The sequence below is a fragment of the Musca domestica genome, unplaced genomic scaffold (assembly GCF_030504385.1).
Source record: "Musca domestica strain aabys unplaced genomic scaffold, Musca_domestica.polishedcontigs.V.1.1 84, whole genome shotgun sequence".
Taxonomy (NCBI): Eukaryota; Metazoa; Arthropoda; class Insecta; order Diptera; family Muscidae; genus Musca; species Musca domestica.
Genome location: NW_026712417.1, coordinates 1,957,421 through 1,974,974, shown reverse-complemented (window position 1 = coordinate 1,974,974; position 17,554 = coordinate 1,957,421). Strand labels below are relative to the sequence as shown.

The following is a 17,554-nucleotide window of genomic DNA, read 5'->3' as shown; positions in this document are numbered from 1 at the left end:
AGAAATTTTTAAGGACTTTATTTTTTGAAAATTTCCAATGGTGGAGGGTATTCAAAGTTCGGCCCGGCCGGACTTGCTGCTTTTTAACTTGTTAAAGTAAGTAAACTATAAATAGGTGAATGCAGACAACTAAAACATTGATTAATTTTATAAATTTTTTGATGTTACTGGGGAGGGATGCCCTGCTAATTCATGTGATCGCAGGTATTAATATATGGCTGCTACTGTTTTAAATCTAAACCCGATTACCAAAAAAAAAAAAAAAAAATCAATAGGGTTTTTACTTAGGCCTGTTTTTTTTTTTTTTTTTTTTGTTTGACGAACATCAAATACTTTTCGATCTGAGAACTTCGTGACAAAAACATATGCATCAAAATTATACCAAACAACAAGTCTTACACAAGGCGATATAAGTCCCTTTTCTCGTAGGGAGTATCCGATTTAGTCCCATCTTAATATTACTATCAAACTTAGATCGAGTTCGGAGATGGGCAATATTGGTCTACACCTTCCAGTACGTACCCCCAAAAGGTCAAAATTCTAAAAGAGAAAAGGATCATCTGATGTTGTTGTGCTAGGTAAGGTATGAAAATGGCCCTCACTAAGGGTCAAAATTTTGATTAATCGCAACGCTTATATAATGTTAAAGAAGAGTCCGATTGTCTTCAAATGTAGCACATCTCAATATTTTTAACAACTTTAAGTGTAGTATAAAGATGGGATTGATCGGAGCAATCGGTAGCTCCCCTACAAAAGGTCAAAATTTTTGAAAAATCATAACTCTTAAAACGATAAAGAAGAGTTCGATTATCTTCAAATTTCGTATGTCCCAATATTTCTAACAACTTTTGTTCTGATATGAAGATGCAATAGATCGAGCCACTCCCTCAATCGCAAAGCTTATAAAATGTTAAAGAGGAGTCCGATTGTTTTCTAATTTGGCACATACCAATAATTCAAACAACTCTAAGTCTAGTAAAAAAATGTATAGATCGGACCACTTCGTCTGGTACCTTCCTCACAAAGGGTCAACTTTTTTATACCCTCCACCATACATAGTATGGAGGGTATATTAAGTTCGTCATTCCGTTTGTAACTCATCGAAATAATCATTTTAGACCCAACAAAGTATATATATTCTTGATCAGCGTAAAATTCTAAGACGATTTAGCCCTGTCCGTCCATCTGTTGTAATCACGCTACAGTCTAAACGAATTAAGACAGGAAGCTAAAATTTTGCACATATCTCTCTTTTGTCTGTAGGCAGGTCAAGTTCGAAGATGGACTATATCGGTCGACGATATCGTATAGCCCCCATATAACGGTACCCTCCGATATTAGGTATTTTGAAGATGTTAGCCACATTTTTTAATGGAATTGTCGGAAAATTCACACAAATTCCTTGTGAATACTTTGCCCCCTGAGAGAGAATTATCTATATCGGTCCACGATATCGTATATCCCCCATATAACTGTACCCCCCGATATTCGGTGTTTTGATGATGTTAGCCACATTTTTCAACGGAATTGTCTGAAAATCCATACAAGGAGTTCCTAATGGGTACTTAATACTGCGGCAGAGAATTATCTATATCGGTGCACGATATCGTATAGCCCCCATATAACGGTACCCCCCATATTCCGTATTTCGATGATATTAGCCACATTTTCAAATCGTATTGTCTGAAAATCCACACAAGAAGTTCTTTGTGAGCACTTTACCCCCTGAAAGGGAATTGGTCCGCAATATCGTATATCCTCCATATAACGGTACCCCCGATATTCAGTAGTTTGATGATTTTAGCCACTTTTTCCAATGGAATTATCTGAAAATCCACACAAGGAGTTTCTTGTGAGTACTTTACACCCAGACATAGATTTGTCTTAATAGGTCCACAATATCATATATGCCCCCATATATCGGCACCTTCCTATATTAGACATTGTAAAGATTTAAAAAAAAATTAATGGATTTTATTTTTTTTTGAAAATTTTCTAATTCTTTCCAAATGGTAAAGGGTATTCAAAGTTCGGCCCGGCCGAACGTACTGCTTTTTTACTTGTTTTGACTATTTTCGATCTGTACATATCTCTATATTTCTACAATCTTATATGAACATCGAATAGATCAGACTACTACTTCTGGCACCCCTTTTACAAGGGGTTAAAAATATCCATCACCATCATAAAATGCAAAATTAGCATTCTTGGCATACCCCAATATTTCCACCAACACAAAATCTGATGTAAATATGGGATTTATTGGGCCACTCCTTTTAATATCTCCCTCTCAAGGAAGTACAATTTTCGAATTAGAGAAATTTTCATTACATTTGAAAAACCATTTCAGGGGGCGGAGGTCCAAGTGTCGAAAGACTCATTGAAGCTTTTTAACTATTTTTTATACCCTACACCACAAGGTGGTCCATGTTTTTTTGTAAACAAAGTACAGGTCGCATTTATAGCCCGATCCATATGAATAAGGACGAACTCTATTGAAATTGGAGATAATCGGTCAAAATTTAGATATAGCTCCCATATATATCTTCGTCCGATTTGCCTTTTATTTAATATCAGCCCGAATTGTATGGAATTTTGCCACCGCCGCCGTAATATGCAATCTGCAACAACAATATTTGGGGAAATATATCAAATACAGCTCAGAAATACATTTACTAAATTTTATCGAGATCGGTTCAGATTTGGATATAGCTCCCATATATAACTTCGTCCGATTTACCTCTTATTGTGCACCAAACGTCTAATATTTGTCCAAATGGGATGGAATTTGGCACTTACGAACGAATAGAGTCTAGAAGCTAGTATGTCAAATTTGGTGAAGATCGCTTCAGATATACCTATAACTTCCATATTTGTTATATTTGTTACCCACAACCGTAATATGCACTCCGTAACAACGATATTCAGGGATATATATCAAATACAGCTCAGAAATATCTTTGCCAAATTTTATCGAGATCGGTTCAGATTTGGATATAGCTCCCATATATATCTTTATCCAATTTCAAATTAATTGTGCACCAAATGGGCAATACAATTCCGAATTTAAAAGATACAAATGCTTCGGCAAATTTAGTCCTTTGAACTTTAAATAATAATTATAATCGTAGCTTGTATGATTGAATTCTCCCATAAAAACTTGTAATTGTTATGTGGAGCTCTACTAAATTAGCAAAGTGGTGTAGGGTATCATAAAATCGGCCCCGCCCGACTTTATGATACCCTACACTCTTTACTGGTTTCTAATTCTATTTAAGTATTACTGTATTATAGCGTGGTAGGGTATCATATAGTCGGCTTGTTTACAAATGGTTTCATAGACTTTCCGGGTTTAAATCATTAGCGAATTTTCAGTATAGCTCTCAAAAGACTCTGGTTTTTATTAATCGCGGGTTTTAGGATTATTATGAAATTCTTCCTGGTTTTTTATAAGTTTAATATTTAAAAAGCTATTCTGGTAAGTATTTTTTAGAAAAAATTGGCAGATTTTTTTTTGAGGATTGCCATGATAAAAATTGAGAATTTTTGTAAAATTATTTTTTGCAAGGTCTTTTAAGACAAAAAACTCAGATGTTTAAGAAATATTAAATGCTGGGAATTTTAGATGTTGGTATCCGGCTCCCTGGTATCATATTTTAAAATGGTGTAGAGGTATATGATAGCATTTGCAATTCAAAACCTAAGTCGCGTTCTCCATGGGTTACAGCCCAAACAAATAAAATTTTTCCCTTACAATTTTTTCCATGAATAAACTGCGTTATTATTTTCGATAAATTTTCCTAGAAATAATAAACTGGATGAACTCATATGCAATCATTTATCACAAATTAGTCAAAAAAACTCTGCCATTATTTCGCTACACCTCAAAAAATGACTAAACCCGGTAGATAAAGCAGCTGCAACAGCAGTCACATCTAGTGGCAGCACAGATTTCTATCGCAATCTACAATTACGTTTTCCTTTTATTATTGCATTATGTTATCTCACTTTTCTTGTTCTTCTTCTTCGCATTATTATCATCCATGTATTTTAAATATACTATTTCATCTATTTTCAGGTACAATTGGATGAAGCTACCGACGCTTGGGGCATTAAAGTGGAACGTGTTGAAATGTAAGTCAGTCAGTCAGTCAGTCATTCCGTCTGTCATTCATTCATTTATTCGTTAGCTTGCTGCTCATTCATAGATTTTAAGTTGGGTTGCACGAGATTCTATTTATGTTTTCTATACAACATTCTCTTGTCCTGGATGCATTTCCTCCGCCAGCCAACCACCCAAACAACCTACCAACGAGTACAATAGACTGGAAGAGATAAGAAATCATTTTTATTCTGTCACCAAGACACGTACTCCATCATGTGTTGTTGTTGTTGTGGCAGTTGTTCTGTTTTTCCTTTATTTCGAGGAAAAATTTTTGTTGATGTTGGCCAAATTCAATGCAGCTACTGTTTTGGTAGATAAAATTACTATTCCTGTTCCGTATGAATTGCTGTGGCAGGTGTACGAATTCTAAAGTGATTTTTTCCTTTCTTTTTTTTCTTTTACTTTTTCTTCGTTGTCGTCTTCGCCTTGTTATTATTTTATATTTTTTTAATGTTTACAAATGATGTCCTTAGAGATGTTTTACTTTCAATGGATTTTCAAGGCAGTAAACCATTTATCAACCACCACAAACAACAGCAACAATAAGAGAAAAAAATGTTATATCTTAAGTATGTGTTTTAAAAGTAATGTTGCAAGGACAAAGGAAAGAGTGTTGTTCAGGTATTGTACCAAAAGGCGTAGGATGGGAAACTGTAAGAAAACTGTATTGGAAAATTATAGATATTTTCATTTAAATCTTAAACATAACATGTAGATTTTTAATAAATCAAGCGAAAGGTCTATGTTTAATATCATTTCGATCGTTTATTTTCAATATCGTATGTAAGAAATTGGACCCTTTTTGTACAGTCATTGGGAATTGGTAGAAACCGGACTTCATAGTCGGAGTCGGACTTTATAAATAGAAGTCAGACAGTTTTCCTGGAGTTTGAGTCGAGAAAAAAATAATTAGACTTTGATTAGATTTTTAACCTTTAATTTACCCATATCGAATGCATTTAATTGAATATCCGGATTTTTAAGCACCAAATAACAACAAAATTGACATTCGTTTGAAACTTTAAGATCTCATTACACTAAAAACGCTTCGCGAGCAGATTTTAATATATTTTCAGGTTTAACAATATACATTTAATACACTTGATTGAGTAAGAACTTAGTAAATATACCTTCAAATCGCTAGGGAGAGGATCTAATATACACAACATTTTAAAGAAAAAATATGAGTTTATTTTCGGAATCGAGTCGGAGACGTTCAAAAAGAAAAAAATAAATAAAATAATAATAATAAACAAGTAAGCAACGGCTATAATCGTGCCGACCATGTGATACCCACAACACTGCAATATGTTAGAAGCCCCCTTATGTTCACATTCATTTCGGAAGATTTCGCTTTTGAAATTATGCCCAGATATTACCCTTAGTATTTTGACCTGGGACATTTGCCCAATAATTACGCACTCCGTCGGTTGTTAGTTGTTGTAGTCCATTTTACAGCAAAAATAATCCAATAGTCATCCAAATTGCTCGACTTATTCCCTGTCCTTAACTCTCTTCTCAGGCGTGTCGATTGGCTTCAATTGTGTGATCGGGAAAACATTTGTTTTTGGTTAATTTGAACCCCTAAATATTTTGCAATCATCTCCAAAAGCACGAAGCCCCTCTGTATCTTAAAATTTGGACTCATCTATATGATTTGCTTGTCTACGATGTTTGGCTATATTCGCCAAAGAAATCAGCATAAAAAGCCAGAAGATCTCCTTTTGTGTATTTTGGATTTCGCCTGCATGTTATTTTCAGCGTTTTGGTAGAATGGAAATGTTGGTATTTTTTCCATAAAAGTAGTTTGTTCTACCCGCTGTCCTAAATTCTAACTTCATGCGAGATTTTGTGTCCTTTGGTTTCTATTTGTGACGTTTAGTTGTTGGTCCATTTCAACCCCTAAATATATTGCGGACATATTTAAAAACAGTAGGCCTAACCCTTCTGAGCCAAACCCTACCCTTACGAAAATTTTCGTGAGGATCGGACGATAATTGCAATCTGTATATAATTTAGATTTTATTCTCTTTTGCTAAGAGGGCATTCTGAATTGACAAAATTTGTCAAAATCGGCCCAGCCCTTCTTGAGATATAAGCATTCTAGCTAACATCCCATTCCTTTGTACATACTTGTATATTTTTCGCTTTGTTATCCGCTATATTCACTATCGGCATCTACGTAACAATCGAACGAACGATGTCCATCCAAATTGGAAGGCTTCTGCCAAGCCCCATGCTAACTTCCGCGTCGATTGGTCTATAATTGCGACCTGTAGAGCAACTGCAAGTCAGGTTTTTTTGAGTTTTTGGACCATTCCAACCCCTAAATATTACGTGATCATCTTCAAAAGCAATAGGCTTCTTTTCTGACCTCCATGCAAAATTGCATGAGGATCGGTCCATAATTTAACTTTTTAACTTGTACCTTCCAAATGGTGGAGTGTATTTAAAGCATGGCCGGCCGAACTTAGATGCTTTTTTAATTGTTTCTTTTTTTTAAATCTCATGTGTCCATATTAAGGTAGCATAAAAATGTGGTCCACCGAGCTATACTTTTTATGATATAGTCTAAGCATGACAATAATGTAATACTATTACCCACCTAAGATCCGGTGCGGAGCTGGGCTATAATGGTGCGTTCCGTTAGATAAATTCCTTTGAGAATAATTCCATAGGGGCCGTCATTATTACTTTTCCTTTTACCTAATGCAAAATTCTTTATATATTAGTTTATTATTGTGATCCGCAAAGCGACTGCAAGCTCAAGAAAAAAAATTGTTTTTAGTCTATTCCCAAAATCCCCAAATTATATTAGCTTATTTTCATTGGCCGCATATAAAAAACCTCAGTACCATAGCTACGACCTGAAGAGTGATTACATTCTAACATGTAAAGATGGACGGCCACATTCCTACATCGACTCAGATCGTCGAAATAGTGGGTCCAGGTCTCATATTTTGAGATATTACAATATTTTTGGCCAAATTAAATTTATAATAATCATACAGTGTTGTGGGACATACATAAGTATATTTAATATAATTGTATTATATATAAATTAATTCATTCAATACAACACTTTAATACAAATTAAGTAATAAAGTACGGCCCAGCCTGGACGACAACAATTTATTTATTTAAATGAATTTCTTCTCAGTCTAATTTAGACATCCGCCGTTCCATCGTGTTCGTTCGCTCACATTACCAGCAGCGATAATGGATAATGTCATGGAATTTGTGTTTGCCGTGACCTCAAACCATTTCACAGTCCACTTTATACAAAATTTAACATAACCACAGGCATTCAAACTGACGACCTTCCTGACCTCATCCCGACAATGTGAAAGCAACTGTGAATAAAGTGCCTAACCCTGTTTGAGTAAATGCGTGCTGGTGGATGGTGGGAATACAGCGGTGTGGCACCGAGTTGCGGAGATGTTTTGGGTGACCCTTTCAACCCAAAGTAACCACTTAGGGCAAGCCAAGCCAAATATGGATGCCAAGTGCAACACAACGAACATCATTCATGCTTTTCCACTGTCAACGTGATGGTGTCGACAGTGGGCGTAAAAGGAAGAAAAATCATGAAAATAGATTTAAAAATAAATTTTATAAATTCAAAATTTACCATAGAGATTTTGTGGATCGACAACACACACAATACATTAAAAGAAAAAAAAAATAAATAAAATTACAATGGTCGCAAGTACTAGAAGGCAACCAACTGCGCATAAAAAGATGTCAACCATTTTTACCTGTCTTCGAACTTTTTCTAATTTGTGGACAATTTTAAAATGATGAATGAATGCATTGATTTAAATATTTTAAACGAAATTTCCAGCAATCATATATGAGGTCTTGCGTACACATATATAAATTAACAAGCAGAATTGAGTGTCGGGAGTGGTTCTATCATTTCCTTAGTTGATACGATTCGAGGTCATTTTCTTCTCCTTCTAGAACACCATTAAGCGTTTATACGAAAAATATTCGACTGGTAAGGCTCTTTCTAATCCGAAGAGGCCATATAAAAGTCGACCAAGGCGATCGGCCGAGAATATCGCTGCCGCACGAGCCAGTGTTGAGAGGTCCCCAAGAACATCCCAAAAACGCCGTTCTCAGCAGTTGGGCATGGCTCGGTCCACATTACAACGGATTATTCCCATTGATTTGCGTTTGTTCCCTGCGGACAAGCCTCGTCGATTGGAATGGGCCCAAAGAGTCATCGAAATGGCCGAAAAAAACATGGGTCCGTTGAATATTGGATCAAATCCGTTTCAGCACATTTGCAGTCGACATAGGGGTGTCCGACCGGCCGTCTGACTAATGCACACCATAACTTTCGAAGGGAGTATCCGATTTGATCCAAACTTAGTACACCATAATATTATGTTCAAACTTAGATGGAGTTCGAAAATGGGCAATTTTCTATGCAGTTCCAGGTCTTTGTATAGCCCCCAGGTCTTTGTATAGCCCTCATATATATCGGTACTTCCCTATATTCGGTATTTGGCTGATCTCAGCGACATTATTGACGGGAAGTGTTTCAAATTTCGTATTCGAAGTTCCTAATGGTTACTACAGCCTATGACAAAGATTTGTCTAACCAGGTCCAGTGGTTTGTAAAGCCGCCATATACAGGACGATATTATTTCAGGGACATTATTCACCCGAATTCGTATTTGAAGTTTTTAATGGGTATTTTAGCCTATGACAGATAATTGTCTATGCAGGACCACGCCTTCGTATAGGCCCATAACCGGCACCTCTCGATATTCGGTATTTTTATGAATTTAGCGATATTATTCGCCGGAATTCTTTCAAATTTGGTTTTTGAAGTTCGTAATGGATACTACAGCCCTATATTCCTATAGAGCCCATATTGAGGTACCTCCCGATATTCAGTATTTCGATGATTTTAGCGACATTATTCACAGGAATTGTTTCAAATCGGGTATTTGAAGTTTGTAATAGATGAAAAATTATGACAGAAAATTGTCTGTGCATGTAAATGTCTTCGTATAGCCCCAATATAACTGTACCTCCCGATATTCGGTATTTTGATGATTTCAGCGATATTATTCACCGGAATTGTTTCAAAATTCGTTTTTGAAGTTCCTAATAAGTACTACAGCCTATGACAGAAAATTGCGTCTTCGTATAGGCCCAATGTAACAGCACCTCCCGATTTTCGGTATTTTGATGATTTTAGCGACATTATTCACCGAACTTGTTTTAAATTTCGTATTTGAAGTTCGTAATAGGCACTTCAGCTTGCGACAGAAAATTGTATCTACAGGTCCAGGTCTTCGTATAGCCCCGATATAACGGTACCTCCCTATACTCGGTATTCTGATGATTAGCCACATTATTCACCGGATTTTTTCAGGTTTCGCATTTGAATATTGTAATGGCTTATGACAAAAGTTGCCTATGCAGGTCCACGTCGTCGTATAGACCCTAATATAACGGCTACTTTCTGAATTTTTAAGATTTTAACAGATTTTTTAGCGGATTTTATTTTCCTTCCAAATGGTGGAGGGTATTAAAAGTTCGTATTTTTTACTCATTTTTTAATATTTTTTCTTCCTTTTTCCCAAATTTCATTGTCCTGCTCCCACTGTTGTTCGCTAACAACATCTTTCCAGCTGACATCGAATGTAGGTCGTTAAGTCATTGTAAACATAAGTATTTTAGAGCAAAATTATGCTTCGTCGTCGTCGTCGTTAAGATGAGATAAATACAACAAACTGGGCGCGTAAAAGCAAACATATTGACAAATAAATATGTGCATAAACAAATGTATGTATTTACATAAATATGTAAGCGTGTACACACATACCCACAAATGAATCCATTAACAACAAGGACATAAGGACAAATATGATTTTAAGGATTGACAATGTCGCGTTTGCCCTTCAACGAATATTGGTAGTGGTCCCACTGAAAGGGAGGGAGAAGGGGAGATAAATTATTTAAGTAGTACGATAATGTATCATGTACAGCCGGATGATATACTACCACAGATTACAGTACTGCGTAACGCGTGGTATTTTTTGAAGTGTTCCGTTTCATCTAAAACTGATAATAATATTGGCATGTACAAAATTTGAAGAATGTCAGAAATCTATTATCAATTTCATGGGAATAATTGTTAATCAAAAATGTAACCTTTTTTCCGGGGAATTTACGAGAAAGAGTGGAGCTATAAGTTCCATATTCAAATCTTTGGCTGAGAAAAATATTAAGACCTAACAAGTTTGAATAGAATCGCAGACTTGTTTCACTGGTTTGAGAGATATAAGCATTGATAATTGTGATCCTATGCGCGGGAGATGCAAGAGGTGGTAGGCAGATATCTACAACCTTCACGCTAAATCTTGTGCGAATAAAAATATTTTTTTTATGATCGTTAGGATTATTTTTACTCTTTGTGGAGAAGGTACCAGAAGTAATGGTCCGACATATTCCATCTTCAAACTTGATCATGTGTTGACATAAATATTGGGATGTGCTTGGGTTGAAAATGATCGGATGCTCATTTCGCGATTTATAAACTTCATGGTTATTCAAAACGTTGACCCCTTTGTGGGTGAGGTACCAGAAAGAGTCGATCGATATCTACCATCTTTACATCAGATCTTGCTTAAATATTGGGATGTGCGAAATTTTACATCTTATGAGAATTAGAATCCTTCAAAATATTTTTTTAAAATGTTTGCACCTGACATAGCACCGTTGCGAATATTGGGAGAGTTGGCACCAAATTCGATGATCATTTTTTGTTCTTTACGGTAAATTATTTTCGTTGAACATTTTGATCTTTTGTGGGGGAGGTTCGAAAGGAGTTGACTGAACCGAAATCGATCTAAGCTTGACAATAATATTACGATTCGAGAGTCCTCATACAGACAGACAAAGAGACGGACATCCATAGATCGACTCCAAATGTTCTGAAACGGATTTGGTCCTAAGAGGTAACAGAATTTGTTCTCGTTACTTTGATGAGACACGCTTTAACCGTATCAAATGGTATACAGCCTCTCTAACCATATGGCTGAGCGTATAAAAATGGGGCTAGAAATCAAAAGTAACCTCCATATCAAATTTCAGGATTCAAGCTCTATCCATTCACACAACAGCAAATTTAGTACCATTTAGCACTTTTCGCACAATCATAGTATACATTCCCATTCTTACCAACCTATATGTAAACAGTGATCTTGATACCAAATTGCAGAATTCTATCCCAACACCTTCCATTACCACATCCTTCTCTAAACAGTGACATCCATATCGAATTTCGTGATTTTCAGCTCTGTCCCTTCTCCCAATACCAATTTAGTAACATTTAGTTCTTTTTGTGCAGTTAAAGTACGCATTTCAAGACAATCTCAAATTTAAGCTCTGTAATGTCCCCCATTGTCGAAATTTAGTACCAATTAGTACAATTGTAGTACTTATATCAAAAACTAGCTCCTTCTCTCAACTACAAACAACAAGAGTGGTATCCATATAAACTTTCAGAATTCCAGCTCTATCCCTTCACCAAAATCAAATTTAGCCACTAAGTACTTGTCGAACAATTTAAGTACACATTTTCAAAAACATCCTATATCTCAAATTCAGATACCAAGAAAAATTGAGGATATCAGTCATATCCCTTCACCCAATACGAAATGTTAAACCATTTAATACTTTTCGTACTAATATAGGACGAATTTTCAAACCACCGCCATATATCAAAAACAGATACCATAAGTAATGTAAATATCAAATTTCAGAGTTTTATCTCTATCCTTCCCACAAGGACCAAATTTAGTACAATTTAGTACTTTTCGTATAGTTGTAGTATGCATTTTCGAAACCACCTCCATATCTCAGTTCCAGATACCAACAAAGACCTCAATAGCAAAATTGAGGATATAAACCCGATCCTTCGACCTTACACCAAATTTAGTACCATTTGGTACTTTTCCTGCAAATATTGGATGCATTTGCAAACCACTGTCAAATCTTAAACACATATACCATTAGTAATCTAAATTTCAGGATTACAGCTCTACCCCTACACCCAACACCAAATTTAGTATCATTCTGTACTTTTCCTTCAATTAAAGTACACATTTCTGAAACCACCACATACAAAATACTTTTCGTAACCTTTTAGTATGCTTCAATTTTAGCGTCAATCTCAGTCAGTTATGGAGGGTATATTAAGTTTGTCATTCGATTTGTAACACCTCAAAATATACATTTTAGACCCAACACTGGATATATATTCTTGCTCAGCATAAAATTCTATGTCGATTTACCGATGTCCGTCCGACTGTCCGTCTGTGGAAATCACTCTATCTTCCGAACGAAAATAAGTAGCTGGATAGAATTTTACTCAAATGTATATTATGTCTGCAGGTCTTCTGGTAATGAAAATAGTCCACGTAGGTCCATGTAGGTCCACGTTTTGGTATAGCCCCATATAATGGTACCTCCCCATTTTCGGTATTTTCATGATTCTAGCGAAAATTTTCACCGGAAATGTTTCAAATTTGGTATTTGAAGTTCGTAATAGATACTACAGCCTTAGACAGAAAATTGTCTGTGCATGCCCACATTTTCGTATAGCCCCCACGATTTTAGCGACATTATTCACCGGAAACAATTCAAATTTGGTATTTGAAATTCGTAATAGATTCTACAGCCTTTGACTGAAAATTGTCTGTACAGATCTAGATGTGTGTATAGCCCCCATATAACGACACTTCCCAATATTCGGCGTTTTTATGACTTTAGTGACATTATTCACCGGAATTATTTACAATTCGGTATTTGAAGTTCTTAATGAATATTGTAGCATATAAAAGAAAATTGTCTGTGCAGGTCCACGTCTTCGTCTAGCCCCCATTTAACGCTACCTTCCGATATTCGGTATTTTGATTATTTAAACTACATTTTTCAACGGAATTGTTTCAAATTTGATATTTAAAGTTGATAATGGATACTACAACCTATGACTGAAAATTATCTGTACCAGCCTCTATTCGGCATTATGACGATTTTAGCTACATCATTCACCTTTTTTTAAGTTTCGCATTTGAATATTGTAATTGCTTATGACAAAAGGTGACTAAGCAGGCCCACGTCGTCCTATAGACGATGTATATAACGGCTACATCCAGTATTTTTAAGATTTTAACAGAATTTTTAACGGATTTTATATTTTTGAAAATTGCAAAATTCGTTCCAAAAGCTGGATGGTATTTAAAGTTCGGCCTGGTAGAACTACAGCTTTTTTACTTGTTTTTTTTTTTAACATGTAATTTTTTGTCTGCACGTAGGTCTATTTAATTCTACAAAATTATTTCCTTCAATAAAGTCTTTAATGGCCGCTTTTATATCTTTATTTGTACCCGTAGAAGAAAAAAAAAAACTATTGAAAAACATTAACACTTGATCATAAAAATTGCCATATCATTTCAGTCCGAGTGTAGTTTTATTAAATTCGCTTCCGTTATATATGCACTTCATTGCCAGTATGGCTCATAAAAACCCTGAGAAATATATCATCATATCTAGCGATTGTTTAACAATCAGACAATTTCATCTATTGGCGCCTGTTTATGACATTATGATGACGATGAAATTAATCACAGCTTTATGATCATGGGGATGGTTTGTTGGTCGGTTAGTTGGCTTACCATTGCCACATTGAATGATGTCGTTCGAATTAAGCGATGGCGACGTTGAAACGATTGCTTGCCTGTCTGCTTGAGTGAAAGTGACACATTCATTCACATTCACTATTTAGCGACGGTTGGCAATCATTTGCCTCGTTTTTATTATCTTATGAGTTAAACAAAAAAAGGAATCCATCCATTAAGATATGGATAATGGCAGCGACACTTGGTCACAAGGACAGCCGCCCCGGATGAAGAGCATGAAAACATACTCAACATTGAAATTATTTTGGGTCAATAAAATGTCAATGTCTTTATCAAAACAAAGAGCCTCAAAAGGAAATTCAATGTTGTCTCAAAAAAATGAAAGGAAATGAGAAAATAAACAAAGACAAGGAGGAAGGAAAATGTATTTAATTGCAATGATATTTAATAGAAATGAATTAGAACGAAAGCGAGTGTACAATAAATAATTAATAAATGGAATGATATGAATAATACTTTGAGTGACAATATGATTATAATACATTATAACATTATACTTGTGATAGAGACTTATGAAAGCGACTCTTATAGGAGAATAGAATTTGAATTCTTCTGGTTTCCATAGAAATGGTTGTATTGAATATTATATTCTTTGGGTCACAAAGGCTTGTTGTTCATTGTTGTTATAATATATATATATATATGTCAGCCTTTGACAAGTCATCATGAAATGTCGAAAATGTTAATTCTTTTGACATACAATTACAATTGACATTTTGGGAAAAAAGTATTAGAAAAGTATTATCGAAAGTATATAATAGGAATATTAAAAATTAAAAGATAAAACTTGGAGTTAAATGGGTACTAGATATCAAAAGGACCTCGATTGGTAGAAGAACCATTATTATACCCTACAACACTAGTATGTGTGGGGGTATTATAGGTTTGATTGGGACAAACATTATGTAACACCTCGAAATAATGGTTTCCGACATAGGAAACTATATATGGATCTTCCTATCTTGCCGAGCTGAGTCGATCTAGCTATGTTTGTACTTCCGTCCGTCTGTCCATTTTAATTTGTAATTACGCTTTAGGTCGCAATTGTGGCCCGATTCTCACGAAATTAAGAATGGTGGTGGGGTTATGGTCAGAATAGAACCCTATTGTTTTTGGAAATGATCGCAAAATATTTAGGGGTTGAAATAGACCAAAAACAGTTAGGTTAGGGTCAGAATTAAAGCCTATTGTGTTTGAATTTAGGAGCTCAAATGAACCAAAAAAATAAAATTTTCCTGATTTTGCAGACGCTCTACAGGTCACATTTAAAAACCAAGCGACACTGGATATTTGAATACCTAATAACACGACGGAGAGCGTAAATATTCTAAAACTGCCCCCCGATCAAAAAGCTAAGGGTAGAGCTCTACGACATTATATTATAAACGAAATCTTCCAAAATGGATTTGGATATAAGGGGCCTTTCAATATATTGTAGTGTTGTAGGGTATCACATGGTCAGTCCCCGCACGATCTTAGCCTCTGCCTATGGTATATGAGATTGTATTGGTTTTTTTAAGCTTTAAATGCGATATCTTAAATATCAGCATCAATGTAACGGTCAGAAGTGACCCTTTTCATGTTTGTGATTTGGCAGGAATTACAAATATTCGCGGTTTTATTGAAAGTTTCTTACATTAAATTGTGGTATATTTCTTCCGCTAAATATTATTCGATGATCAAACAAAATGGTAGGTTTCTGCCCAACCCTGAACTCTAGCTCCATGCTATAGTCCACCCTAACATCATACCAATTTCCGTGTCCATTGGTTTTTAATTGTTACTCGTAGATCAACTGCAAAATTATGTCCATTCTAACCCCTATTTTCAATGCCAAAAATTCTACGGATCTTAAATGCATCTCAAACCAGTAAGGCAATGCCAAATGTCGGGCGGGGCCAAATGTATGACACCCTACACCACTATGCATATTAAGTAGAGCTTCCGTAACAAAAGAATTTATTACAAGTAGATCATACCACCTATCAACATTTGGCTTACAGCAGTTATAGTTTGCTATAGAGTGCATGCTATCTTGGAGAAGGATTATATTAAAACAAGTTAAAAGGCAGTAAGCTCGGCCGGGGCGAATTTTAAATACCCTCCACCATTTGGAACGAATTTGGCAATTTTCAAAAAATAAAATCCTTAATACATTCTTTTAAAAATTTAAAAATACCAAATATATATTTGGGGTCTATACGACGTGGACCTACATATGCATTGTTTGTCATAAGCCATTACCATATTCAAATTCGAAACTTGAAATAAACGGTAAAATCATCAAAATATATATATCGGATATACCGCTATATCGGAGCTGTGCGAAGACCTGCACCTCCATGGACAATTTTCTGTCACAGGCTGCTACATCCATTACGAACTTCGAATACCACATCTCAAACAATTACGGTGGGTATTGTATCTAAAATCGTCAAAATACCGAATATAGGGAGGTGCTGACATATGGGGCCTATACGAAGACCTGGACCTGCATAGACAATTTTCTGTCACAGATTGTAGTTCCCATAACGAACTCTAAATTGGTAATTTGAAACAATTCCGGCGAATAATGTAGCTAAAATCATCAACATATCGTATATAGGGAAGTACCATTAAATTGGAGCTGTGAGTTAAGTAAATAGAAGAAACACACTTTAGTTCAATTAATTTTATTATTTAATATTTGCGACACTTCGCTTTAACTTCTTACATACGACTGAAATGACTCTATGATTTACAACAATACTTATAACATAATTTCTTAAAACTAAGGGTTATGGATGAGAGAGATCAGAATTCAATTTAAAAGGAAAGGAGTAAAGAATAATTTATAAAGAATGAAAATAAAGAAAAAGTAAAACAATATATACAGTGAAGGGCATAATTGAACAATTACGTAACTTCCCCTTCGTTTAAATCAGGACAATGTCCACATTGTTGTTAATTTTGTTTAAGACATTAAGAATAACTTACTATACAAACTAATAATAAAATATACTAGTGTCAAATGTTAATTAAATATATTAAGAGTTAAGGCATTTGATATCATATTCATCTTTATATTTCGTTTTTCTTTTTATATTGGATTTATGCACATTTTGAAGATCATTTAATCGAAATTTAGGCTCATCTTTATGCCTTACAGATTTATAATTTTTAATGTAACCTTTGTCTCTATGTTCTGTATAATTTTCTCTATTCATATTTCTTTTATTTATTACATGTTCTTTTATAGCAATGGCTCTTTCATAGACTTTTGTTTTATTGCAAACTCCAAATTCAACATCGAATGGTTTTTCCTTAATGACTGAATGGTAACTGTTATTATAAAATTCCACGGCTTTACTTACTTTCTCTTTAATAGATAAAGACTTTTGTTCAATATACAACATTCTAATTTTTTCTGTAAGAGTATTGTGGAATCTTTCTATATCAGAGTTTCCGGTATGGTTGTTAGATTTGACTAAGTGCAGTTCTATATTCTCCTCTCTAAAATAATCTTTTATATTTATGCTTTTAAATTCATTGTCTGTGATTAGTTTACTGAAGTATCCCATTTGTGATTTATATAGACGAATTTTTTCTATGACCGTTTGGTTAGTCCTGTCTTCTAAATAATAAGCTGTTGCAAACTTCGAAAAACGGTCGAAAAATGTCAAAA

The 17,554-nt window shown here is 34.9% G+C and overlaps 1 protein-coding gene across 2 annotated transcripts in view; it reads left to right on the top strand.

Moving 5' to 3' along the window:
• Nucleotides 1-17,554, top strand: part of LOC101894182 (band 7 protein AGAP004871) — a 94,987-nt gene that overhangs the window by 65,203 nt on the left and 12,230 nt on the right. For both annotated transcript variants that reach the window (XM_059131250.1, XM_059131249.1), the window contains exon 6: nucleotides 4,079-4,134. In XM_059131250.1, coding sequence (XP_058987233.1) covers nucleotides 4,079-4,134 — 56 coding nt within the window. The remainder of the gene's footprint in view (nucleotides 1-4,078; nucleotides 4,135-17,554) is intronic.